The sequence below is a fragment of the Arvicanthis niloticus genome, chromosome 1, assembly GCF_011762505.2.
Source record: "Arvicanthis niloticus isolate mArvNil1 chromosome 1, mArvNil1.pat.X, whole genome shotgun sequence".
NCBI classification, from domain to species: Eukaryota; Metazoa; Chordata; class Mammalia; order Rodentia; family Muridae; genus Arvicanthis; species Arvicanthis niloticus.
In genome coordinates this window covers 128,454,501-128,482,483 of record NC_047658.1, presented here as the reverse complement: position 1 = coordinate 128,482,483, position 27,983 = coordinate 128,454,501, and the positions used below count along the sequence as shown (strand labels likewise).

Genomic DNA, 27,983 nt, shown 5'->3' with positions numbered 1-27,983 from the left:
TAACCTATAGGCAGGGTTTCCTCCTGGCGTGGTGAACATTGTCCCTGGTTATGGACCAACTGCAGGGGCAGCCATCTCCTCTCACATGGACATTGACAAAGTGTCCTTCACAGGATCAACTGAGGTAGGGTCATGTCTAACGAGCAGATGCATGCTCTCTGCAGCTGTTTCTCCCACTCCCTGGGTCCTCAAGTCTCTTGAGGGTTAGGCGCAGTTTCTCTCACTGGGGTCAGACCAGGCATTTCTCTGCTGTATATGTGTCCCAGGCCTCAGACTAGCTAGTGTATGCTGCCTGGTTGATGGCTCAGTGTCTGAGAGATCTCGGGGTCCAGGTTAGTTGAGACTGCTGGTCTTCCCATGGTTTACCTTCCTCCTCAGCTTCTTCCAGGCTTTCCCTAATTCAACCACAGGGGTCCCCAACTTCAGTCCAGTGGTTGGGTGTCAGTATTTGCAGTTGTGTCAGCTTGTGTATGCTACCTGGTTGGTGGCTCAGTATCTGTGAGATCTCAGTGGTTCAGGTTAGTTGACACTGCTGGTCCTCCTATGGGGTCATCTGTCTCCTGAGCTTCTTCCAGCCTTTCCCTAATTCAACCACAGGGGTCCCCAACTTCAGTCCAATGGTTGGGTATAAGTATCTATATCTGTCTCAGTCAGCTGCTTGTTGGGCCTCTTGAAGGACAGACATGCTAGGCTCCTGTCTGTGAGTATACCATAGCATTAGTAATAGTGTCAGGCCTTGGAGCCTCCCTTTGTGTTGGATTCCAAATTGAACCAGTCATTGGACCTCCTTCTCCTCAGTCTCTTCTCCATTTTTGTCTCTGCAGTCCTTTTAGATTGAAAATCTTAGCAAATTAATTCTCTGATGCCTAATACACAGTATCAGTTCAGTCTCCATATCAACTTAAATATTATCTTATTGTTCTGATGAAACCGTTCATTATATTCCGGCATATGGAGTAGGAAAAGGAAGACAGACAATTTTAAAATGGTTACCTCTAACAAAGAACATAAAGACCATTTTAGCCTATTGTGCTCTCCATATATATAAAATGAAGAATTGATAATAATTAAACCAGGATTCAGAAGTCAAAACCAAAAATGATCATAGGTAATACTCTAGGCAGGAAAGGATATAAAATCAAAATAAAATAAAACAAAAGACATGTATTTTCTTGTAATAAACATTTAGAATTAAAGAAAAAAAGTGAGAATCATGGGATTCTGGCTAAATATAGTAAAACACTGAGCTCAGAGCCAGTTTCTCTCTGTCTCTCTGTCTCTGTCTCAGTCTCTGCCTCTGTTTCTCTCTCCTCCCTCTCTCTCTCTCTCTCTCTCTCTCTCTCTCTCTCTCTCTCTCTCTCTCTCTCATCTTTCTTTCTCCCTTTCTCTCTCTGCATCTCCTGTGCAAATCACTGTGTGTTTGAGATGGAGAAGAGTAGGAAGGAAGGAAGAGGGAGACAGAGCTGTGGGGAAGGAGGGAGGCTTAGCAGTGAGGCCACTCTTGTAAATAAGCAAATAGGCATCTAGGATTTTTACACAGATATACATGATGCCGTTTGAGGCTGACTCAGGTATCTCTCCATGTGATTCTTCAGGCGACCAGAGGAAAAAATCATGTCCATCTAGAATAATCAGAAAAGGGCTTAAGAAGGATCTGTGCTAGGAGCTGATCCCAAGTACAGGACCAATGTGAAGTGAGTCCAGACTGGAAAGAATGCTAGTTTGGATGGACAGAGTTCTCTGAAGGTCACTAGAGGGATGAGATGTCATTACATGAGGTGTTAATGAGTATTTCTGATCAAATACAGAGAGGAAGTTCTGATGGAAATGAAAAATATTCTCTTGTCTGCCCACACATGAAGTCACCTCTTACAGTTGAGATGTCTGCTCTCCTGCCCATGAGCATTTTCTGATTTATCTTGCATTTGTAGTCTTGATGATAGAAGCTTTTACACCTGAATATGCCAGACCTTGAACAACATCATTTAATGCTTCTTCCAAATGAAATTGAATGGTAGCAGAAATGTCCTATAAATTGAAAGTATTAAATGAATCTATCTACATGGAAACACACTAAGCCTCCTTCTTTGCAATGATTGATTTCAGGTTGGCAAATTAATCAAAGAAGCTGCAGGGAAAAGCAATCTGAAGAGGGTCACCCTGGAGCTTGGGGGAAAGAGCCCTTGCATTGTGTTTGCAGATGCTGACTGTGAGTACAAGTCCTTCATTAGCATCTTACCTTCTTCCCCCTGATGCCTGATACTGTCACACAGTCACCTAGCGTCTTACAAGTGACCTTCCCTCAAGGTGAAAGGAATTAACTAGAGTCTGTGGTGACTCTGGGAAGCATTTAAATTGTTTCATGATGTAGATAAATTATGCACAGATACAATTTTGTCCTGGATTGGACTAGATTGTTACTTCCCAGTGTCAATCAGAGGTAGCATAAATGAACTGTCTAGCATCTATGATGTGTTTTTTATAGTTCTATATCATAGACATTTTTATTCATGGAATTCGTTGATGTTACTATTATGATCTTTACTGGAGATATTAGAATGTACTTCTTGGTTAGTGAGATTCCTAGTCTTTCACTCTGTAATCTCTTCTCACTACACTTTTAACATCTACACTTAACCCACAGAGTCACATCAAATATCTACAATGATGATCCACTTATTCCTTATTTATAACATTGACACATACATTAAAAATTCCACTTCTTTTTGTTTAGAATCAACAATATTCTATTACAAAAATGTAGGCATACTGTAGCATCTAAATTGAGTGAGGAATTTGTATGCTCTTATGATTTAGGCTTGATGTAGATTTTGGAATTTTTTTTCTAGAGTAAGGATGGGACGATTTATTCTGATGTAATGAGTTTTATTTGTTCAAGTGTCATTTTCCGAAAAATAACACTTTCCATTGACTAAAATATTCAATAATATTATGAAATTATTAAACACAATAGGTAATCCAGATTTCTAGTGTCAACTAGTTAAAACCTGACATCTAAAATAAATACTATTGCCTGAAGAATTTAAAATGAAATTAATATGGGATTATTTGCAATGACATTTGATCTTATCAAATCTATGTTCTTCAGACACTGTCTCTTCAGATTTCCTTTGTTGTTATTATTTCTAAGAGGTATTTCTATAGAGGTTAATTATTACCTGACTTCTAAGTGGTGATATATATTGAGTATGTCTAATCAAATAATTTATCATTTTTCTCTATACCATATTGCATCTGAGAAAAGTAGTTGTGTGTGTATTCTTTAGAAAATATTCCTTCTCTCCTGTGAATGTTTCCTTTGCAGTGGATAGTGCTGTTGAGTTTGCACACCAAGGAGTGTTCTTCCACCAGGGTCAGATTTGTGTCGCAGCATCCAGACTTTTCGTTGAGGAGTCAATTTACGATGAGTTTGTGAGGAGGAGTGTTGAGCGGGCTAAGAAATACATTCTAGGAAACCCTCTGAACTCAGGAATAAATCAAGGTCCTCAGGTGAGTAAATATTGGAAAGGCAGCATTTCAGAAGGAAAACCAATCTTTTTAAGCCTAATTTTGATTGAGTGAGCTTAACTATTTTTGCTCGTTGTTAGCTGATTTTGTCATCCGGTAATTTAAAGAATCTAACTTCCAACAGCAAAGACATGATTCTGGTTTGTGTTGGCCATTTTTTAAAAGAAACATTCCAGGAGCCATGTGGGAATTTTGAATCAAAGGAAGGGCTTGGAAATGGGTCAATACATAAAACATTTGTCATACAATCCTGAGGATCTGAGTTCTGAACTAACACTCACATAAAATCTGGATGTGTGTAGCAGAGCATCTGAAATCCCAGTGTTCAAGAGGGTGAGCTAGCTAGTTAGACTGGAGCTATGAATTCGGGAGCCTGCCTCTGTAGATAAAACTGAAAGTCATTGAGAAAGACACCTAGTGTCAACCTTTGGCATTCACACACATGTACATGTACCTTTATACATGCAGGTGCACACAGATGTACCAGCATTTGCTCCCACTTGTGCTCACATGCATGCCAATATGCATACCTGCACACCACACTCACATATACACAGCAAAAAGACGGAAAATTTTAAAATATTATCAATTCCTGCATTCTTCAATTGGCAAAACTCCTAATTCCTACAGACAATTCATAGTCTGGAAATTTGTACATATGGCTGCCAATTCACTCTCATAATCAATCTTTCATCTCAGCTACCATTCTACAGGTCAAAGTTGTAGAACATTCCTGAATCTTCTTCAGGATCCTCAGTTTCTATGATGTAATGATATTATAAAAGGTTCTTGGAGGTCCTGTTTTCTGGGCTGCTGACAAGCTTCCCTCTTTAGTTGTCAAAAGCCAGGAATTCTCAGGGCTCTGGGTTTCTTCTTTATAGCTAGGTCCACTGTCAATGTGCATGTCCTTGTCTCACTCAAAGGTCACCTTTCCCTCTTAAACAGCTTTTCTTCTTGGTCTCTTGTTCAAGCTCTTGGACCTTTGGTTCTGAGTTCACTGTTGCCTGTAGATCCTGCTCCGAATCAGTGATCCTCAACTAGAGGCAGTTTTCCACACACACACAAACACAGGGATACTGACCTTACCTGGAGACTGAGTTGTTATAACAAGGTGAGGGGGTCTACTCACGTTCAGTGAACAGAGGAAGGGACACTGCTGAACACAGCACAGTGAACAGGAAACCTTGCAACAACAGTTATTTCCCTAAATGCCAGTAGAATCCCTTCTGAGAGCTGTGCTCTGGGAACTGGATGTTGACTTTGGTGTCCTCAATCTTTCACATTAAATATGCTACAGTGTGTCTCACTACTGAGACACACTTCATTGAATTTCAAAATAAGCACAACCTAAATTCAATTAGCAAAAACTTGGAGGACCTTGCTATCAACTATACCTTGAGAAAGGAGCCTGACAAAACCATAAAACCCAAAGGGGGCTTGGTTGCTGGTGTCTCTGGATGCAATTAATTTGGAAGAATGTTTTGGAATTGTCTACTTAGCACAAATACCCAAATAGAAAAATCTTAGGACAAAAACATTGACAAGCAATGAAAACCCAAAGCAATAAAATAAATGTCAAGCAATTATTGTTTTGTTTCAATGTCATTGTATTTTTTTTAACCATTGAGTTCAGAGATTATATAGGAGTTGCTGATTTTTATCAGATTTGGTATTGTTTTTCAAATTTATACTTAAGTTTGTCTCATAGTCCAGGAAAATGTGTAATTCTGGGGGTTTTGTTGTTACTGTTTCTTGTTCTAATTATCTATTGGCCTGTCTATGTAAACATGAAGCATTTTTATTATTAGATAAATAAGGAGGCAGATGATATGGAGAGTAGATGGATGGTAGACTTTGACCAACACAAGGTTTTGGAAGTCCCAGGTTTCTCTCTCTCTCTCTCTCTCTCTCTCTCTCTCTCTCTCTCTCTCTCTCTCTCTCTCTTCTCTCTCTCTCTCTCTCTCTCTCTCTCTCTCTCTCTCTCTCTCTCTCTCTCTCTCTTCTGTAATAAAAAGGAGCTTATGGGAAGAAACACACACTGACCAACCTCTTGTTTAGCGTATCATTTACTACTGGCTGAGTTACCAAGTCTTTCTAGACAGAGTTTTAGAATTCATACCAAGTCACAAACAAATTGGTATGGAGAAAGCTTAGGCCATATATTTGTGTATAAAAAAATATATATTTTACAATTTTCTGGGTTCTTTTTATTGAAAAATTATTAAGTTAATGTATTTGAGTTTTACAGAAGCTATAATAGGTTAATAGGTGTGTTTTTATTTTATATTACATATTAGTGTTTATAAATGGATAGTTTTCTTTATTTATAGACTATTTTCTATTTGACTTCATCCACACACATCTACACCCATATACATGTATGTGAATATGGAATGAGTAGTTTCATTTGAAAAATAACTTTGATCCTTTTTTCTACTGCTTCTTTGCCAATAAAGAGGAAATAGTAATATTAACCTTGAGGATTCATTGCACACTGAAATGAGACAAGCAATGTCACACACTGACACATCTAGCACTATGGATATTTTGCTGCATATTCATGAATCTCTATTAAATAAATAACAACCAAATCCATTTATGCATGGTAACAACTCCACTTCTTAGATATAATAAAGATTTTTTAATTTAAAAAAATTTGAGAATTTTATGTGAGGCAATTTTACCCCTCCATCTCTTCGCTTGTCCCCTCCTTCAGTCTGCCTGAATGTTATCTTCTTTAATTATTGCTGCACATATCTAAATGTTATATATATATATATATATATATATATATATATATATATATATATATATATATAGCCTACTGAGTGCATTTGGTGTAGCTTGTATGTGTTGAGGATTTACTGATTGGGTTACCATAACTTATCAAGAGTTCTTCTCTGGCAAAACTGATTTCCTCTGACATTTGCTATCACTTCCTGCATTTCTTCCTGTGCTGTAGGTTCTTGTGAGATTTTCTTCATGCATGTCAGCTTGTCAGCTGATTTTTGTCATTGTATGGGTCTTGTTTAGCTGTGCTCATTTTTTGAGATTTTATGAGTGCAGCTTCCAAGTCATATGTAGCAGACATTCTCTCAGAGAAACATCCTGATTCCTTATTAGTTAAATAATAATATGACTTTTATAAATTTCTTGGCTCCTAATTCACAATGCTTCCCAAGACATAGTATAGGGGTTGTATTGTAGATATATCAACTGAATTAAAATATTTTAATATCTATTCTCAATGCTTTTGTTGAACTACAGTTGCTAAATGTGTTTTCTATAGATATGTGTGTGGTTATTTATTTATTTATTTATCTGATTTTTAGCATATCAAATCTAAAGAATCAGAAAATTTTACATTCATTAATTAAAGTACATTCAAATAATTAAAGTACATATTTTATACCATCACAGTAATATCATGACCTATGAATTTTTCCTAGACTACCCACAAAACAATAAAGGCCACTTATACACACAAGAATTATTGAATGAGGCCACATATTGATTGAGAAAGAAAGCCAAGATTATCACTAGTCAATCTAAAATCTTACAAATCATACCGAACATGTCCTTATTGAGCATATCTAAAAAACAATAACACTTAGTCCTATTATATTAATTGATATGAAGCAATACCAATAACCCTTGTTTTAAAACAACCACTAGAATTCCATAGTAAGCTATAAATGAAGAGATTTTCTTTGGATATTACCCCTTGAAGTGACAAGTACAGGAAAATTTACAACAACATGGTGCCATATATTGCGTCACAGTTTCTAAACTTATAACTGATTGTTATAATTTATTTTATTTATTTATTTAATAAATAGAGACATTTATTCTACTTGCATGATAGAATTGAGTTAAAGGCAACTTGAGAGAATGCATGGAATCTCTTTTGATTCTTGAAAGACTGAGATTGACAGAGCCCAAGAATATGAAGAGTGTCATTTACAAGTCAGGACATGAGACAGGTTGAATAGGCAAAAACCTGACCCTCTTCTTAGTGCTTTGATCTCTGTGTTTTTAGGGTGTACCCTCCCCACCCTGTCATACTTCAGATAGTCTGTTTTCAACAATAATGTAAGATATAAGAGATAATCATTTACTTCATCCCATAAGAGATGAGGTAAGGGGAAGACTCCACATTCCAATGCCTGTGGAGTGAGGTGGGTTATTCTGATATTGCCCAACAAAACTCTGACCTTCTTTTCACTCCTCCTTATATAAAATATTAATTAAAATATTGAACATTCATGATAACTGTCATATGCTTAGACATAGCTCATCTGTTGAAGTATAAAGAGGATAAGCAGAACATGTTAGCTGTTGGGATGCAGCCTACTAAGCTGAATTGAGGCGGATCCCAAACTATGGTAACTATGAATGCCAGGTCATGCATGACTTAGGCGTGCTTAGCTAAGTGTCCCTGAAGAGAAGAGGGGTCTCTGACCATCAAAAGCATCTGCTTCTCAAGTGATATACCCAGTGGACCTGAGTCAAAAGTTCTTTGTCCCACTTCATTTATTTGATCCCAAACCAATGTGTTCAATAATTGAGAACTTTTTTCTTCCAATGTGAACAAAAAGCAGTTGTATGAAAGTTTCATGTATTCTCATATCACTAATTTATATTCTTTCCTAACTGTACTAAAGTTAAATACAGTCAAATGTTCTTTCCTGAAAATTCACGAGAAAGAAAATATACTGGGAAATGAGATGAATGTATGTCACCTGATTTGAATGATATATTATAGGAATATGTTATATTTATCATCACTCCTTTGCCTGTGATGTCTTTCAACTAGATTGACAAGGAACAACATAATAAAATACTTGATCTCATTGAGAGTGGGAAGAAAGAAGGAGCCAAACTGGAGTGTGGTGGAGGACGCTGGGGGAACAAAGGCTTCTTTGTCCAACCCACAGTCTTTTCCAATGTGACTGATGAGATGCGCATTGCCAAAGAGGAGGTAATGTTTCCCCATGTTTCTGTTTCTGGGCCTGCCATGTTCTCTCTGTGTGTAAGCTGTACGTCCCTCTAAAAACTCAGCTTCTTGAATATCATTTTCTTGAAATAATTGATGCTAAAGTCTTAAATATTTTGTGAACAAGACTGAGCAGTGAGGAATCTAATAGGCCCACAAAGAGTTACCAAACACACAATAAGTCACAACAGCTTTTCTAAGTCCTTCTTTCACAGCCTTAAAGGAATGGGAAACGATGCTGTCATTTGTAAAAAACAGAAATGATTATACACATATTAAGTTACATATGCCAAGCACAGAAGGACAAGTACTGTCTGATCTCAGTTGTAAGAACACAAAAAAGTCAACCTAACCTCACTGAGACAGAGTGGACTGCCTTTGTAAAAGAAATAAGGGTGACTCCTAAGACCACAATCTAAGGAACATCAATAAAGATGGCACCCAGATATTCAACATATAAGTAAGAAGAACTAGTTGGTAATTAAAATGGCAACTAATATACTTCACAAGGGCTTTTGATAGATGCAATGACATGTGTACTTGAACAATGGAAGTATCATGTACTACACCCCAGTAAGAAGATACTATGGCTCAAATACATGGAATCATAGTTTCCCATTCAATGAATTTATACTCATGTCCCTTATGTGACAGAGAATCTGAGAGGTTATTTTCATTACCTCCAGAATATCAACAAATAAAGACATAAAGGGAATATTTAGCTTTGCAAGAAAAGGAAATAAATATAAAGAACAAAAATAAAAGAATTAAAAATCATATGAATATGGATCATCCATACACTTAGGTTGTCTGCATGAATTCATCACCCAACTGCATTTAAATTTCTGTACTTAATGGGCAATTCTTTTTTTAATTAGAGCTATTGTTCTTGTAGAACTTGATTAACCAGGGTAGGAAAGACAATAAAGCAGAAAGTAGTCTTCACTCGAGGAAACATTTATTGTGCTCCTATAATGTACCCAGTAGAATATGTCATTTGATGCTTCAAAGTAAGAGCCGAGTGTTTATACCATTCTGCTAAATTGCTGCAACTCTGTGTAAACCCACCACAGTCCTGTTTCATCTGATACCCATTTTCAATGTTCACGCTGATATGCTTCCCAATTATGGGATCATGACAGAGTTTAGAACCTCAAGTTCTCACCTCAGCCTTCAGGGAATGATCATTCTCTGCCTTCCTGCCACTCAAATAGACTCGGAACGAGTTTTTACCAATCCATGTTCACATTTCCAAGGAAATTGTATTAGCATTCAAAGAAGCCTCTCTTTTATTTAATTTTGATTACCAACTTACTAAAATGTGGAAATTTAATATCTAGAGAAAATCCAAGTGTTTCGTCCTACCTGGAGGGTGAGATATAAACTGAGTTGGGTGTGGGTTTTGCTGACTAGATTCCAGTAGAAGTGAAGAGCTGACTCTCATTGGATCACACAAGCCATGACTCTTGTTTCCTGTTCTGTGACTCTAGCCCCTGCCAGAGACTATAGGTTCTGGTTAGAAAGGATGGTTTTGGAACTAGGCTTCCAGCAATAATTCTTTAGTTAGTTGTTTTGTTTGTTGCTAATGCTGTATATGGTTGAGTGACTAGTAGAATCTGATATGATAAGTAGACTTGTGAAATGTGCTATTTTAGCTAAGTTTTATAATTATAAAAGTATCTAAGTATAAAAATTAATGATATGTAAGTCAATGATACATTGCTGTTTAACACGCAAACAGTGCTCTCAATCATTGTCTATTTGTTACTAGCAGAGCAAAGCACTGCTTTCTTGCTCTTGTGGTCTTGTGGAGTAACTTAAACAATGAAGGAACTGGAGTTAAGTTTTAAGATGCTTATAAGAAAATGATGCAGTTAGTGAGTTGCTATTCAGTTCTTCCATCTTGGGCAGCCCTATGGCATGATGTAAGTATAAATACTGCAGTAACAATTGGTGTCTACTCTACATAGAATGTCACACACAATCACAACCCCTTTTTATGTTCACTGGCCTTGGCCACCTATTTTAATTCTTACATTTAGTTCTTAGATGAAAGACAGCACCTTAAGCCAATGAAGAATGGTTTCTAGGCAAGCATATATAGTGTGCTTAAAGCGTATGTTGTGTCAATACTGTTAACCTATTTTTCTGTCATCCTTTGGTAGATATTTGGACCAGTGCAACAAATCATGAAGTTTAAATCTATAGATGATGTGATCAGGAGAGCAAACAATACTACCTATGGTCTAGCAGCAGGAGTCTTCACGAAAGACCTGGATAGGGCCATCACTGTGTCTTCTGCTCTACAGGCTGGGATAGTGTGGTAAGTGCAGCTGAAATAAGATGTGTCCTTCATGTATCAGCCATGTTGGCAGACTGACTTGACTTTCTCTAGACTTGAACTTTCACAGAACTTATCTGATCTGTTATGAAGGTAGTTTCTGTAAATAAAAACGTTATGATCATCCAGCTTTTCAAATTACTTCTGTAGAACATTGACCATTTTATGGCTGTTTGATTTATAATATATGTATATGTATGTATAGTTAGATAAATTTCAGGGCAATTGGCACTCTGCTATGAATATGTGAGATGAAAGAAAAATTCTGGCATAGTCAACTTTACATTAGACAATTTATACTGGTACCTTATAGAAGTTATTATTGTTGCTATTATCAACTTGCCATACTTAAAATCAAGCTTAATGTGCTACATTAGCTGAGAGCATACTCTGTCCTGGTCTCCTTTATGCTTCTTAATAAGAGATAGGAACTTACTTTGTTGCTCAATCAGGCCTTGAACTCACTCTGTGGCCCATACCTGTGTTGGATTTCTTACCCTCTTGTGTCATGCCCCTGAGAAGCTGGTGCTATTCTTCATAAAAATGAATTTATGTATATGGGTATTTGGATTGCACATGTAACTGTGTGTCATGTGAGTTCTTAGGGCATGCAGAAGCCAGAAAAGGCCATCAGATTAGCTGGAAATGGGGTCATAAAATGTAAGCCACAAGAATGTGGGTACTGGGAACTGACTCAAGCCTTTCATAAGAGCAACAAATACTGTTAACTCTACGTCACCTCTCCACCCTTTTCTCTAGCTCTTGACTTATTTTGTTCTTTGATTTTTTTTTTAAATTTAAGATTTATTTATTTATTTACTGTATATGAGTAAGCTGTCTTCATGCACAGCAGAGGAGGGCATCAGATCACATTCCAAATGGTTGCGAGCCACCATTTGGTTGCTGGGAATTGAACTCCGGACTTCTGGAAGAACAACCAGAGCTCGTAACCACTGAGTCCTTGTTACTTGATTTTTATAATTTATCTTTAATATACATTCTTAGGTTGTGCCTTTCAGAGGCTGTGCTCTACTTCTGAACTGTTTCCTCAGCAGCCCCTGTCTCATCAAGCCTCCATTCCTCAGTCCCAGCTACAGCACAAGCTATTCTCATTCTTTCACGGAGTCCAGTTAAGGAAAATTAGGCACAAAAAAGCATCCTCAGGGACACAGCCAGGCAGTTCTTGGTCCTCTTGATAGACTTGGTTTCCCCCTAGCAAAATGAGAGTCAACAGTCAGCAACTATTGGCTCAAAGTTGCAAAGTGTTTCTTAATTCATCATTTTATCTTACCTGACAACTTACTCTTTGGTATCCCAAACTTTATCTGTGCTAAAAACAAAACAAAAAACAAAACCTGGAGACTTTTGAGATTAAGTAACTTACCAAGATCATACGATGATAGTACTGGCGGGAGGCTGGTCTTCAGCACTCTGTAGACAAACCTTCTTCTTAACTTTCACCATGTACAAGTTTAACCAGAGTGACACTAAAATGTCAAATCCAAAATACTGTGAAATATGGTCATGTCACGTTTATATGTTGGATCATTTCAAATTTGATGTTTTTCAAATTTGAATTTTCAACCAGTAAAATCTATGTGAGTAGTTCATAGTCTAAATTCTCTCCCCCCTAAACTGAAACAGTTGTGGTCCCCTGCATTTCAGAGAAGGAATACTCCTCACCTGAGAGCCTCAATACATGCAATGTGGGGCTGAGCAGAAGATAATGCAAGGAAAGTGCTTGGTGTGCAAGCATGAGAAATGAGTTTTATTTTAGCATCCATGGAAAGCCAGACATGCTGGCCTTCGCTTCTGAGTCAGTCACTGTGGGCGTAGCTGGAGGCAGAAGCATGCCTGGAATTTACTGGTCAGGCAATTTAGCTAAATTGGTGAGCTCCAGGCTCAGTGGGAGCTATAGTCTTGTAAGGTAAGATGGAGAGAAAATGAAAAACTAAAACAAAATAAACACTTTAACTCTAGCCTCTGTTTAGTTTCTTGAATGTGTGCATGTGTGCATATGAGAATGTGCATGAACACACACACACACACACACACACACACACACACACACACACACTGAAAAATGTATATAAACCAAATGAGGGATAAGGTTGTGACTCAAACATCTCAATCATCTAAATCATCTCTGTGATTTACTCTGGCATAGGTCTTTTATTGAATGAAACTTTTCAAAACTACTGTATAATGCTAATATACAATTAGCATTAGACACTATAGCTCAAAATCTTGTTTTTTTTTTTTTTTTTCAATAGTGGCATTTCTCCTCAAGTTTCTTAAAGGAAATAAATCAAATTCTCATTAAGTCAGCATAATTAATGATCAACAGATTTCCCCCTACGATAAAAGTACTAGTAAGTTCAGTGTTACTAACTCACACATATTCATATTCTACATTTACTAAAAACTTGCTGTGTACAATGTATTTTTATACATCATCTAGCAGAGGTCAACGTGAGCACTATAAACTATAAAACATCATCCTGTTCACATTAACATTAAAATAATTGTTTTTGGCCTGCACAATTGCACCCCTCAGCACTCCCCCGTGTTACCTCGGTCTATCTCTAAGCTTCTCTTTAATTCTATTCCCATTCTATACTATTTTTTTCTGTAGAAACATCTTCAAAAATATTTCTAAATATGTTACCAGATTGAATAATTAAGCTCAATTCCTGCTATCACTTCTGTATAAACCATCTATTGATCAATAACTGAAACAAATGGAATAAATATTGACAAATATTTTAATGGCTAAAGAGAGTTGATTTGAGACTGCTAAGTGTATAAACTTCAAGATTATCACAAAGCTTCCTGCATAGAGGGCATTAAAGAACACCATTCAATCCCAGTCTCAAACACTTCCATTTATGGTACATTGATTCTTCTCTCTGTGATGATTAAAACTAACTTAAAAAAATAACTGTTAATACCTATAGTTGTACTATGTATTTCTAGGTAATATGTGGATACTTTCTGCATTATAAATTATAGTACTGCTTTTTATCTCAGTGATCATATTAGGTTAAAACAAAGAAATTCTTAAGGCAACCTCTGAATATTCAAATTTCCCATTTAGACATTATAGCACGAGTTAATTGGTTTTTATAGTAGGCTTTTCTTCTCTGTTTCAGGGTGAACTGCTATTTGACTCTCCCTGCCCAGTGCCCGTTCGGTGGATTCAAGATGTCTGGAAATGGGCGAGAATTGTAAGTTAAGCTTCATATTACAATAAATACCTAAGTTTGTGAAAAGGAGTACCACTCCCAGGAAACTGCTCCATTTTTACTTCCTTAGGTAAACTTCATCCATATTTAGTACCAAATAGTATTATAAATTTTGGAAGTACTTTAAAAAAAAGTTTCAGAAAAGCAATAGCAGATGGAATATAATTTATTAAGTTTCTACAACCATAAAGGGCTGTGCTAAGTACACCCCAACTTGACAACTAAATTGTTGCCTGATTTTAGAATGGCCTATGGTATATGTGAGTAGAAGCTATTTGGGAAACATTTTCAGAAAGTAGGTAAAAGGGCAAACATGATCCTGAGATGTATGTAATTAAATATTGAAACACTCTAGGCGTTCAAATATATCTCCTAAATAAATGAGGGTTGCCTGACCTCAAACTGATATGCTTCTGGTGACATCTACCTAACAGTTATGATGCATCTGTTAAATAGGGTATTTGCTGCAAAATGCCTATAGAAAACTACTGAGGTGATTACTGCTAATGACTCCTTCCAAGAGTTAGAATGCAATTCATTCTGAAAGGCAGACAAGCAGAATTAACAAGTTTGGAAGCAGGGTTCCCAAAGGGCCACCTAGAGTGAACTTGGATGAGTTTTTATTTTCTTGACTGTATTGGTCAAATCAGTTTAGCACACATTTTTCCGAACCTTTGTTAAGGCTTATTTCTTGGCACTGAGTAGAGGCAGACATAGCTTAGCCTCACACACATCATGTGAACCGTCGTGAGAAGCTCAGCTGCTGTGCGCCGGCTTACTAGAAATGCAATCTTGACCTCATCTATATATACTGAATTACAATCAAAAGTCCAGGCGATTTGTGTACAAAAGGTTTATAAGCCAGAGCTAGTAATGTATAGAGTTTTCTCAGCTAAAGAGAAAGGTAAGCAGACAGATGCTCCTGTGGTCTGAATTAAAATAATACATGTACAGTATTTCTGAGGAAGATGACGCAGGTCAGCCTCAATGTGACAATACACTTATAAGTCTACTGAGAGTGCCCAGTGCCTTAATAACCCTAAGTATAATGGAAAGCAAGTTGGTCAACATTATGGGCTAATTTGTCTGCCTCTTTGACATAAACTACTTATTAAAACACTACATTTTAATAAACTTTAGACAAGTTAGTTAAGCTCCTTAATTATATTGAAAAACATGCTGTTGAGATTTTGCAAAAGATACTTTAAGAAGTTTAAATTACAAACAAAAACCAATCAATATAGGGATTACCAATTGCTCAGGAGAATAAGACATCTTTGATATATATATATATATATATATATATATATATATATATATATATATATATGACTGAATCAGGAGAACAGCTGGGAGGGAAGTACCACAATGAAGCTCCCTTGCAATCCTGTGCAAAGGATTTATGATCTTGAGAATAGTCTTAGGTTTTATGATCTTGAGAATAGTCCTATATACATGTAATTTAACCTTCATATCCAAGCAATGCAGAACAGAACTGAGTGCCATTCTTCTAAACTAAATCACTCACTAAGTGGAAAAAAATCATAATTTTCAAAATTGGTTTCAGGTTATGCCCTATTAATTTACTGTGGTACCTACAGACAGACTTGACTCAGTTTCTGTTCTGTTGGGGTTAGCTTGAAAATTTTAGAAGTGTATTGTAGAATGTTAAGTAATAGAGACCTAAAATCTGAAAATCCTGAATCAGACCAATGTTTAGTTTTATTCCTTCTTAAAGGGGAATACAAGAAAAAAAATTCCCACCAGCAAAGATTAGGTGTCTCTGTGTCCCAGAATCAGAAGACACTGTTAAAATTACAGCTTTAGAAGAACAGACTACCCTGAGTGAAAATGAATCTTGGTCACACTTTACCTGCTCATCACTATCACTGTTGTGCCAGACAGATGGTGAAGGCAGGCTCCAGTGCGGCTGGTGCCTTATTCTGCTGCTCTTCAGCGAACTTATAGTGCAAGATAAACTTCACTTTCCTTAATTATTGGTCTGATAAAATACGATCAGGTTGAATTATGCAGCAGTTAGACATATGATCAAGTAGAATAGTATAAACAATAGGTATCTTTTCTGGAAATAAGCCAAGCACATACTTATTCAAAACAAAAGAATAAGAATATTTTTCTTGGTCATAAATCTTATGGTCAGCTAGGAACAATATGGACAACTGTGTATTCAGTAAATATTTTACACCGTCCTTAGTCAGATAAACAAGAAAAATTTGCACTAAATGACCAGGGATTATATTGATTTACAGACTTACACTGCACTACACAATCATTTTTCTTCTCTCTCTAGGGGTGAACATGGTCTTTATGAATACACTGAGCTCAAGACAGTCGCAATGAAGATATCTCAGAAGAATTCCTAAGGAAGCCAGCAGAGTGAAGAGAAATTCTCAGCAGTAACGACATATTTCCTATAGTCACCAGCAGAGTAGTGTTTTACTACTATTTCTTCTTCTGTTGATTTCTTAAACAAAAAGAATTCATCAGTTACTGTTACTCATAGAAAACATGTGACTTAATCCAACAGAATCATTCATCTTCTAATATGTGGCCCCAATTCATATCCCAGGACAAAAGAATACATCTAGCAAGCTCTCTGTAACTCTGTCATGACCAAGTGCTTTTCACTGTATCCACTTGTCTAGAGTACTCATTTGGTGAAGAGGACCAGTTGTGATTTAAGCTCTGTCCCTCAGTGACTCTTTGAACTACTCACCACACATAACTGAAAAGTCAGCTGCTCTGTTCCTTGGGGTTATTCTTCTGAGTGTTGTGAAATATTTTCTAGAATATCATGCCTGCTTGTTAAATGGAATGCCTAGCTGTAATTAGAACTCAAAGCTTAATAAAGGCAATCTCACATGATTTTGTTCGGCTTGAATTTTTTAATTGATTATTTTGTTTATTTACATTCCAAATGTTATCCTCCTCCTCTGCCTCCAGCATGGTGTTTCCCCACCCACCCACCCAGTTGTGTCCCACCGCACTATCATTTCCCCTACAGTGGGTTATCAAGCCTTCATAGGACCCAGGGCTTCTCCTCCCATTGATGCTAGACAAGGCCATCCTCTGCTACATATACAACTGGAGTCATGGGTCTCTCCATGTGTATTCTTTAGTTGGTGGTTTAGTCCCTGGGAGCTCTGGGGGATCTGGTTGGTTGATATTGTTCCTCCCATGGGGTTGAAAACCCCTTCAGCTCCTTTAGTCCTTCCCCCAACTCCTTCATTGGGGTTCCTATGCTTAGTCTAATGTTTGCCTGCAAGCATCCACATCTGTATCCATAAAGCTCTGCCGGAGCCAGGGTCATTCAGGGGCCATCCAGTTTGAATTTATAAAATATATACTCTGAGAATTTTATATATGTGTGCAATATATTATAATCATATACAATCCCACTCTCCCCTCTGTCTCCTCTCAGATCTTCATCTGTGTGCATCCATACCCAATTTCATGTACTTTTAATTTATTTTGATGCACTGAATCCACTAATGCTGCCCACTTGCACATGAGTGTGGAGTCATTCACTGGGGCATTATCAATCTATCAGGAGCCACACCCCTGAAGAAAACTAGCTTTCCTTCTGTCAGCAGCTGTCAAGAGCTAATAGCTCCACTTAGGAAGATGGCTTATGTGTTTTTCCTCCATCCATGCTGTAATGTAGACTGGCCTTTACTTGTACAGGTCTTGTGTAGTTAACCACAACTACCATGAGTGCATGAGTACAAAAAACCTGTCATGTTTAAAAGGCACTATTTTGTAGAAGTCTGTTCCACGCGCCTGCCGTGTCCCCTTTCGCCCGTGGAAGAGAGACACGGGAGGCCCGCGGAACAACTGGTGCCGAAACCCGGGTTTCGGCACCAGATGTTCCAAGCCCCTCCTGTGTCCCCTCCGCCCGCGAACAAGGACACATGAGGCAGTATTCGGGTGGTTACCACAGACGAGGCTTTACTTGTAACAGCAGAAGCGGAAAAGGTGGAAAGACAGGAAGAGGCTCTGCTTAAATACACCCTAGAGTGACGTATTCACTTCTGATTGGCTGTTCACTCATTACTCATAATACGCCCCGGGATGGGCAGTGACTTTTGGCGCGCTTTTTGCCTTTGCACCTGCGCAGTTAGTTGTTTACTAGTGGAGACACGGGATGCCGGTGCCATCTTGGAATGGCGGATGTATCACCACTAACCTCGGCTTCCTACAGAAGTCTTCTTTGACCTCTGGTCATTATAATATTTCCACCCCTCTTCAATGCTATTCCCTGGGTCTTGGGGAGAGGGTATATAATATGTAAGTCCCATTTATGGCTGAGCACTCCATGGAGATTTATTCTCTGCACTTCAGTTGGTTGTGAAACTCCATTAATCATTCTCTGCAAAGGAAACTTCCCTAAAGAGGACTGAGATAAGCACTAATCTATGTGCAAAGATATAAGTCTTTGGAGGAAGTTTGATACTCATCCTCTTAGCTTGTTTTAGAGCACACGATTAGCAGCTGGATTGGAGTGTTGATGACATTTCTCCCACATAATGTCCATCACACCTTCTATTTCTTTGAAAGGCAGACAGCAGGTATAAGCCTTCTAAGTACCAGCTTGATTTCTCAACTTCCTGTGGGTGGAGTGTGCATTGTCTTCAACAGTAAGATGGTATTCTGGTGGACAACCAGAGAAATGGCTATATCTTGTCTTGTTTGGGGATTCTTTAGGACTCCAAACTTGATCAAGAACTTGAAGAGGGTATCCTAATCCTGACCCATTTTATGTGTGTGTGTGTGTGTGTGTGTATGTATAATAGATGTTGTAAAAATTGTAGGTTTCTTATGTTTTTTTCAAACATCCTTATTTCTTATTTGTAGTTGTCCCTCCTCATAACCCTTGAACCTATAGTCATTCCTGTTCCTTGCTTTATTGCTTTAAGAGTAATAAATATATTTCCTGTTCCTTGCTGTATTACTTTAAGAGTTTAAGGTATAACATCGAGATCGTTGATCTATTTGGAAATTAATTTGGCTTAGAACAAGACTATTTCTTCACAGTTAGGTAATCTGATTTTCTGACCACCATTTGATAAAGATGTATTTTCTTCAACATGTCTTTTTTTGGCATTTTTGTTAATAATCTAGCAATAGATACATGAAATCATATATTAAGGTCCTCAGTTTTTAAGATTTGGAACATAATTTGTAAATAAGTCAGTAAAGTAAGGATATTTTAGAATAAGTACACCAACGCACAAATAAGTATTCTCTTGTTTTTACTTGAATCCACCTTGCTTTCCCCATGGAAGCATGGGCCAAAATGAGAAGGTTCTCATTAGAGGGCTTAATGGGAGTGTGGGCTGTGGGTTTTACACTAGGGATACCACCCAGAGTATCCTTTGATCTTCAGAACATAATTTTAAAAACAGGAGAAATGGAAGTTACTGGAAAACTGAAAGGCTTTGTCACAGAGAATGAAAACTATTCAAATATTGAGGAAGATTGCATTTTCTTAATCCCAAAGAAAAACTTTTACTCAGGTTGTACCATGTGTTTCAGCCAGAAGACTGGCAATGGGGCCCATGAAGTCATTTTTCATATATTATAGAGAAGGCTGAGCACAGAACAAGACAAAAGCCAGAAGCGGTTTGATTATTTAAAAGTTAAATCTTCCTTGTTTAAATAAGACATTACAGGATTAAACAAACAATTTCTGCTTTACATTGTCTGGTTTTGAATTTTGAATTCTTTTTAATCAAATGAAAGGCACACCAAAATTGATAATTAAAACTTTGGAAAGTTACAGAATTTATTGCTAGCCTATGTGTAGGGAATTTTACGAAGAATTTAGTTTTGCAATTAAAAGCATGATTTCACTGCCCACAATGTCTATATAACAGAATAATTTTCATCTTCACAAGTAGAAAGCTAAGGGACAGAAATTGAAAATTGAAATTTAAACAAAGGCAGTTTCAGACCTCAGATAACAGGTCGTCAAATGTCTGATTTAGTGGAATTTGTGTGTGTGTGTGTGTGTGTGTGTGTGTGTGTGTGTTTCTTTTCCCTATTACTTTTTAAAAGTCTTGGTAATTTAGTTAAAAATTAAAATTGCATCATATTTACTGACTGGTCAATGATGAGTCAAAATGTCATCGAGGAAATACTGAGAACTGTAAAGAACATTCTAGGTGGGAAAATCCTTATCCTATGTGAATTTGTTTGTAGGTGACATTCCGGAGCTATTTTGCTTCACACAAAAGTGAAAGATCCTATATGTACAATGGTCAAATCTACTAGAAAAGGTGAGAAATACATTCAGAATTGTATAACTATAAGTAGAATACACAGTGTCTATGATTAATGGTAAGAAATTCTATAATTATTTTCATTGGAAAAAAAAATGGTTTTACCTTGATGTCACTGGAAGGCAACCATAGGTGCCCTTTTAACAGTGAGTGTAACCCAAACAGGCAAAGAAAACAGACTGTAGGTTGGAAATAAGGAAAGAAATTGGGAACATGCATTTTATATAGTAAAGCTCTTAAGCATTTGGCATTTAATGCCAGATAGTAAGTTTGGGATGTTAAGTATCTTACCAATTAGATGAAAAAACGTCTCCTAAAATGGTTGGGTAATGTGTTGACATTGAACTTTACATGTATTTCTTTTACATAATGCACTGAAACTACATACCTTTTGCCGAGTTTCTTTTAGTTGTAACAATTTGCAAAATGCTGACAGAATTCCACAAGTGAGGCACTGAGGCCCTCACAACCCAGGCCAGGACAGGCCCCGCGCTTCAGGAGTCCCTAGTGTTGGCTTTCAGATTAGACTCATGTTTCACCCTCACCTCTGGACTGTGCCTTAAGAAAGGTGTTTTTGTTCTTCTACATTCATGTTTCGTGACAAACCATTGGGATTTTGTTCTGAATTTTGTACATACTTGCCAGGAGGTCCCTCTGTAACCCAGAAGGTCTTCAACTTACCTCATCTCGCTGCTGCTGGCTTGACAGTCCTCATCTGAGACTCGGAATATATTTACATTTTGTAACATGTTGTGTTAAGCTTTCAGATGATGGAAATAACATCGTTTCCTCATCCTGTTTTTCTTTGTATTGAAGTCTGAGGGATATAATTTGTTTAAGTTCAAAAAGAAATGGAATAACAGGCAAAGGTTGTGCTGAAGTGCAGCTGTATTTTCTCAGACTGCAGTGTCAGGAGCTAAACAAGTGTCAAGGGACAGGAAGAAAGACTATTACTAGAAAGAAAAAGGAAGGCAATGCTTAGAGACAGTTGGAAGGTGACATTCCAAAGGAAGATTTCATGAGAGGGTAATGTAGCTAATGTCACACCTGACTGTGAATGAAGCCTGTGTCTCCTCATTTTTAAAAGGATCATCTGCTTTCATATAAACTATTCATCTTCTTACTCACATTCTTGTTTTGATCTTTTAATGACTATTTTGCCATCCTAATGCCTGGTTCTCTTCCTCTTTTAATACTAAGGACACTATAGGATAGACAGCATAAGATTCAAAGGTATATATGAGATAAGAGCCTCTGTTACTCCATATTTGCTCTGTGTGCATGGGCCTGTCAATTTAACTCCAGGTACGTTTGCATCTAATAGATACACAAAGGCATGAAAAAACACATAGCATGGTGAAAGGGTGGAAGCAATACTGCAAGGATTTCTGAGACTTAGAGACAAATATTGGAAGTTAAAGAATCATTATCAGAGAGCTACAGGGTCTCCCCGACACACAGTTGTGAACACCCTGAAGATAAAATCTATTTCCCAGAAGATCAGTAAACCACTAGTTGGGAGAAATGGCCTATCCTGCTCCCAGCTCTGAAAGTGCTGGGGCAGATGAAAATGTTTAGTTACAACCAGCCTCTGGGGTGAATGAAAGTTCTGAATAATGACAAAATAAAACAGCCCAGCTTCTAATGAGCTACTGGGGTGTCAAGATCTCAGATCTCAGAGTGCCACAATGGGCAGAGAACTGGTGGAGAATGGTAAGGGATAACAGGCCATTGTTATTTTTTTTTTCTTGTCATTTTGAGCCCTATTTTGGAGGGAACAAAAAAAATATTAGGTGTGGTTTCCCATATGTTGATGATGAAATTTAAATGAGTGCTTTTCCTGGGCTTTTGAAACTCCCCTTGGACTTTCTCCAATCTATAATGTCCTTTAGAAGCAAGACAGGACAAGCAGCTCTAGCATGATGGTGCCCAGCAGCTACCGGAAAAACGCTGAATTACATCTACCAGTCGTTCTTTTCAATTAAGCTCCAAGAATGTTCTGATTGTAACAGGTTTGTTTGCCACAGAATTATTGGGAAGTTAGAATAAAATGACCACAAACTTAAACTCCTTCCATTATAATTTCAAAAATCCTTCTTAGCAGCCAACAGGCTTAAGTTAAATGTTAATGGGAAGACATTTAACAGACCTTCAGGCCAAACTAACTGTGCATTATAGTTACTATATACTAATTTCATTTAGAGACACCAATGGAACCAGGTGGTTGTGCCATACACTTCTAATTCCAGCAGTTGGGACACAGAGGCAGGCAGATCTCTGAGTCTGGGGTTAGCCTGGTCTATAGAGTGAGTTCCAGGATAGCCGGGACTACATAGAGAAACCATGTGTCTCGAAAAAACAAAAAACAAACAATGACACTAACTGTTCTTTATGCAGGAAATATCTCATACAATAGTAAGATGTCAAGGAGCATTTACTAGAAGGGGGCCATCTTTCATCAAAGCCACTATTTGTCATGATTAAATGAGGGCTTTGGAGACACAAAAGCTGAGTTGGCGAGAGTCAAAACTGCTATTTCTTCTTATTCCTTTCTTTGATAACCCACATCTTGACCACCTCCCACTAGCTAAACACATTTTTCATTCTTTACATTGAAATCTAAGGTGAATAGTCTGTGGAGAAAGGTTAGGTAGTTTGAGGTTGTGAACAGTCACGGTGGGCTGAGATTTTCCTTGAGCACTTTGAGTTGCCCTGGGGTCATTTGCCTTTGTACTTCAGGTATTTCCAGTGTTGAGGTTCTTATACCATCTTAAACACCCGGTCACATGAACAATTCTCTATGCCAGGACTATTGTTCTATTATAGCTATAAAACAAGCCAATCTTCTTCAATTGAATGAGTCTCTGAGAATTACGCTAATGAGTGCTGTTACACACCTTTTTCAAATTAATAAATTAAATTGTGTTCTCAAACATTCAAATTTAAAGATGTAAAAGCTACAGATGTGACTGGGAGACAATGGACTTGCCCAGAATTTCTTAGACTCCATGCTCAATCCTCATAAAAAGAGGAGATAATGCTTTTACAGTCAGTTTAAGTGTGGGTTTCAATGTAGTGTAATAGGTGCTTTTCTATGAATCTATTAAACAGAAGAAAAGTTCATGCACATTGGCTAGGTAGTTATGAGTCATATAAGAAATCAGGTTGAGCCACGCCTTGAGGAGCAAGCAGGTAAGCAGCACTCCTCCATGGCCTCTGTATTAGCTCCTGCCTTGATTTCCCTGAATAATGAGCTTCAAGCTACAAAACAAAACAACCCTCTCTTTCCCGAGTTGATTTTTGTTATGGTGCTTTATCACAGCAATAGAAATCCTAAGTAAGACAGGGAGTCTGTTCTCTCTTGCCATCCTATAGGATCCTGAGATTCAACTCCAATCCTTAGGCCTGTGTGTAAGTTCCTCTACTGCTGAGCCATGTGACTGGCTGGCCAGGATTTCTTAATTGAATACAATTTAAGGAAGGAAAGGGATATTAATTCATTCAAGGAACATGACTCTCTAAGAAGGTAGTGACAAACTGGGATGGGATTCAACATAATTATTGTAATTTCATCCTTCCTGTTCTAATTCCTCAGAAAATTATGTCTCCTGCAAAGATCTGCAGCCTGCTGACCTGTATCCTAATCATGATTCTTTTAGTTTCATGCAGTGGTCAGTTACAGACAAAAGATACTGTGATGATATGGGCCTAAAGTATTTGTTCTTTGTAGAGTTTGCAAATTGGCATAGATTTCAGGTTGGGGAGTAATTTCAAAGCTAAAAAAAAAAAATCTAGAATGTAAAGCTATGAATGTGATAAAACTGGCTTGAATGCATATGTTTAGAATGTTGTTATGGCCACAAATGGGGACCAACATCAACTTTCAAAAGGCATAGATACAAAAGATATGACAAATCTAACCAACCTGTCGTTGACTCCTGACTCCAACAATGGGTAGCCATACAGTGTTTCAAGAACTGGGTCTGAATTTCTGAGCTGAAATTTTCTTTGAGTTTAGAACAGAATTGTCAACATTCCACTTTGAATGATTATGGGAGTGAAGAGGCCTATGGAATGTTTAATCTCTAGTCTAATAGCGATCACCAAGAGAGGACTAACTCCAAACAAAATGGCCTTATTCTCTTTGCTATATCCAGTATTAGAGAAGTCCTTGACAGATCTAATTACTTTGTAAAAAGCTTTTACAAAGGTCAGAATATATTGAAGTGCTGTTAATTCACTGGACCCTGATGATGTGCTTTCTTTCTGGAGAAAATAGAAAATATATTATGATTTTGGTGAATTCAGTTTTGCCAAACATTATAATGAAGGCATAAGAGAGTGATATATGAAGACTGAAAATAGGAGGCAATCATCACTAATTTCTTTACAATCTTGTGGTTTGAATGAGAATGGCCTCTATAGGCTCATATATTTGAGTGCTTGATCGCCAGGGAGTGGAACTGTTTGAAAAAATAACAAGGATTAGGAGGTGTGGCCTTGTTGGAGGAAATGTGTCACTGTGGGTGGGAGGTTTGAGGTTTCAAAAGTTATGCAAGGACCAGCCTCTGTCTCTCTGTCTCTCTGTCTCTATCTCTGTCTCACCTCTGTCTCTGTTCCTCTCTGTCTTTCTCTCTGTCTTTTGTCTCTCTGTCTCTCTGTTTGTCTCTGTCTCTCTGTCTCTGTCTCTGTCTCTCTCTCGCTGTCTCTGTCTCCCTGTGTGTGTGTGTTTGCTTTCAGAACAGGATGTATCTTTCAACTACTTCTCCAGAACCAAGCCTGTTGGCCACCATGGTTCCTGCCATGATAATAATGGACTAAGTCTCTGAAACTATAAGTAATCTCCTAATTAAATGCTTTCTTTTATAAATTACCTTGTTCATGAGGTCTCTTCTCAGCAATAGAGCACTGACTAAGATAAATCTTCAGTGTGTTTAAAGTCAATTTTCCAGCTTCCAGTATTGGAGAAGATAATGTCACTATTAAGTCCTGAATATAAAACAGGATGTACTAATAAGATGATGCTAGGGAGCACAGGCCAATCTGATGGAGGTAATTACTCAATCGAGATTCCCTCTTGACAGATTGAATTATAGTGCTTTTTGGGAAGTTTTTGTAGTCAACTAGAATAATGGTAAAGTCAAACTATTTCTATGGAAATTAACAGAGCATATAATGAAAGCATTGCTAAAGAGCTGTCTCTACCTGGGGATTTGTGGGTGGCTAGATAGTCAGCTAGATCCTTCACAAAAGGTTGTGTTTCAGCAAATACTTTCTATTGTCCCTGGCCAGGTATGCAAGACAAACAATTCAGTCCAGTCATTCATTAGCATAGTTGCATGCAGTGATGTTTGCAGGTCCTTGTCTCTATAGGAGAGTATTGTCTTTGTCCATTCACAAAGCTTAGAACAAGGACAATGAAGATATTTTAAGACATATTAGGAATTCACATGAGTGGAGAGCTACTCTTCTTCAATGGCTAAGAATCTCATGAAATGATTAATATATAATCAGTGTAAAGCTCAGATTAATTCTGTTTTTTTTGTTTGATTTTGCTGCTAAAACTTAAATAAATCAGTAGCAATAATAATACACATAGGAAAACTTACTTGATTCTTGAAAATCACATGTGGCCACAGTCCGATGTCTGATTACAGAGATAGATTTGGATATCAGGTGCTTTCCATTGCAGTCACTTGTTCAGAATATTCATTTGACAAAGGCACCAGTTGCTCTTTAGCATCTGTCTCTTTATGACTCCTTGGGTTAGTCAACATGTATACTAACTGCTGAAAAGGTTGGTGTGTTTCCACTGGTTAGATCTTTGATGGGTCTCAAGATGTTTATTAGAATGTCATGTTTGTCCACAGCCAAACAGTGCATGGAGCTTGAGGAAGAACAGGAGGAAGGATTACAGCCCCAAAGGGGATATGAACTCCACAGGAAGACTAATGGAGTCGACTAACATGGATCCTCAGGACTCTCAGAGATTGAATTACCAACCAAAGAACATATACTGGCTGGACCTAGGCCTCCCCACACATATATAGCAGACATGCATCTTGGTCTTCATGTGGGTTCCAAACAACTGGAGTGAGGGCTATCCCAAAAGCTGTTGCCTATACATAGAATATGTTCTTTTAGCTGGGCTGACTTGTTTGGCCTCAGTGGGAGAGGAAGCACTGAACCTTAAAGAGACCTGATGTGCCAAGGTGGGGGCCCGATGTAAAGTGAATAAATAATAAAAAGGTAATAAGAAAAAAGAATGTCATGTCTGTTTATCAAGCGATGCACTGTAATCTGAATAAACATAAATTTACATTGTTTAAGCTTGAATATTTTAGGTGTAAGTTTATGTCATGATAATACATTATCCTATGACTGCAAAGTAGTATTCAATTGACCATAAGAAAGAATTACAAATAAAAGTCTAATTGACTGATTAGTTTTTCAAAAGGGTAATGCACCTTTTCATTTGATAGGGAAATCCTAAAAGTAAAAACAAAACAAAACAAAAACCTGTACAGGAATACTCATTACTGTATTAGTTTTTAATAAACATGTATCAAAGTCTTGCACAGATCTGTTCAGAGGTATTACATTAAATAGTCAATAGTAAATGGTCCATTGCCTCAAGGTGATTCATGGGGAAAAAATACTCCAGCCAACAAAAAGAAGGGAACGTGTAATGAACAAGAAATTTGCAGAAAACCCGAGTGCAGTAACATGCAAAAAAATTGAGATGATGTCTGAAGAAACTGAAAATGACTCCATGAAGGAAATTTGACTGGTTATGAAGTTTGCGATGAGTTGATTCTTCAGTGTACAGAAGGCAAGCAAACATTTGCTGTTTCTCAGGACGACTCACAGAACTGTATCTGAGGCATTCTACACACTTTCCTTGTAGTTTTAAGTTACACTGAGTGAAAACATATTGTGCACTTTGAGAAGTCTCATAACCTGCTTAGTTTCGTTACCTCATGATATTTACTTTAACAAAACAAAACTTGCCTTCCCACTTGCCCCATTTAACACCAATGCACATTCAGAAAGCCTTGTTGGAAGGTATTGTTCTTACTGTGAGAAGCATTGAAGCTGGAGGAGAAGCACATTTAAATTAAAGAAGTCTCTGGGGTGGCATCTTCCCAGCACATACTCCTATTACACTCTTCTTTAAGTTTTTTTTTTTTTTTTTTTTTTTTAAATTCATGGCTGCTTCCACATGAAAAGCAGGGTGGTATCAAGTGAAGAGACATTTGTGCACTGGTGTATGTGTTCTAAAATGTTCTTCGTTCAGTGAGTTAAAATTAAGATTAGGAGTTTTTAACTAGCAATGTTCAGACTGAGATTCTATGGTAAAATAGTATATAATTTCCACATTGCAGACACCTTGTGACACCGATGTTCTGACACTCTACTAGCCACCCTTGTCTCAAGTAGGTGTGAAGATCAGTGAAAGATGGTGTCTCCTGAGTCCTGGAGGAATTGCAATGTCAACTTTCACAACAGAAGAAACCTGCAAGAATTGTGATTTTATTTGCATTGTAAGACTTAGGAATGATTGCTATTTT

At 37.5% G+C, this 27,983-nt stretch overlaps 1 protein-coding gene across 1 annotated transcript in view; it reads left to right on the top strand.

Annotated features, from left to right (window-relative positions):
- LOC117696557 (aldehyde dehydrogenase, cytosolic 1) overlaps positions 1–16,996 on the top strand; it is a 35,323-nt gene extending 18,327 nt beyond the window's left edge. The window contains exons 7-13 of the mRNA XM_034487511.2: positions 11–124; positions 2,107–2,209; positions 3,326–3,510; positions 8,345–8,509; positions 10,690–10,847; positions 14,018–14,092; positions 16,422–16,996. Of these exons, the coding sequence (XP_034343402.1) occupies positions 11–124; positions 2,107–2,209; positions 3,326–3,510; positions 8,345–8,509; positions 10,690–10,847; positions 14,018–14,092; positions 16,422–16,494 (873 nt within the window). The 3' untranslated portion in view covers positions 16,495–16,996. The remainder of the gene's footprint in view (positions 1–10; positions 125–2,106; positions 2,210–3,325; positions 3,511–8,344; positions 8,510–10,689; positions 10,848–14,017; positions 14,093–16,421) is intronic.
- The last annotated feature ends 10,987 nt before the right edge of the window (positions 16,997–27,983 follow it).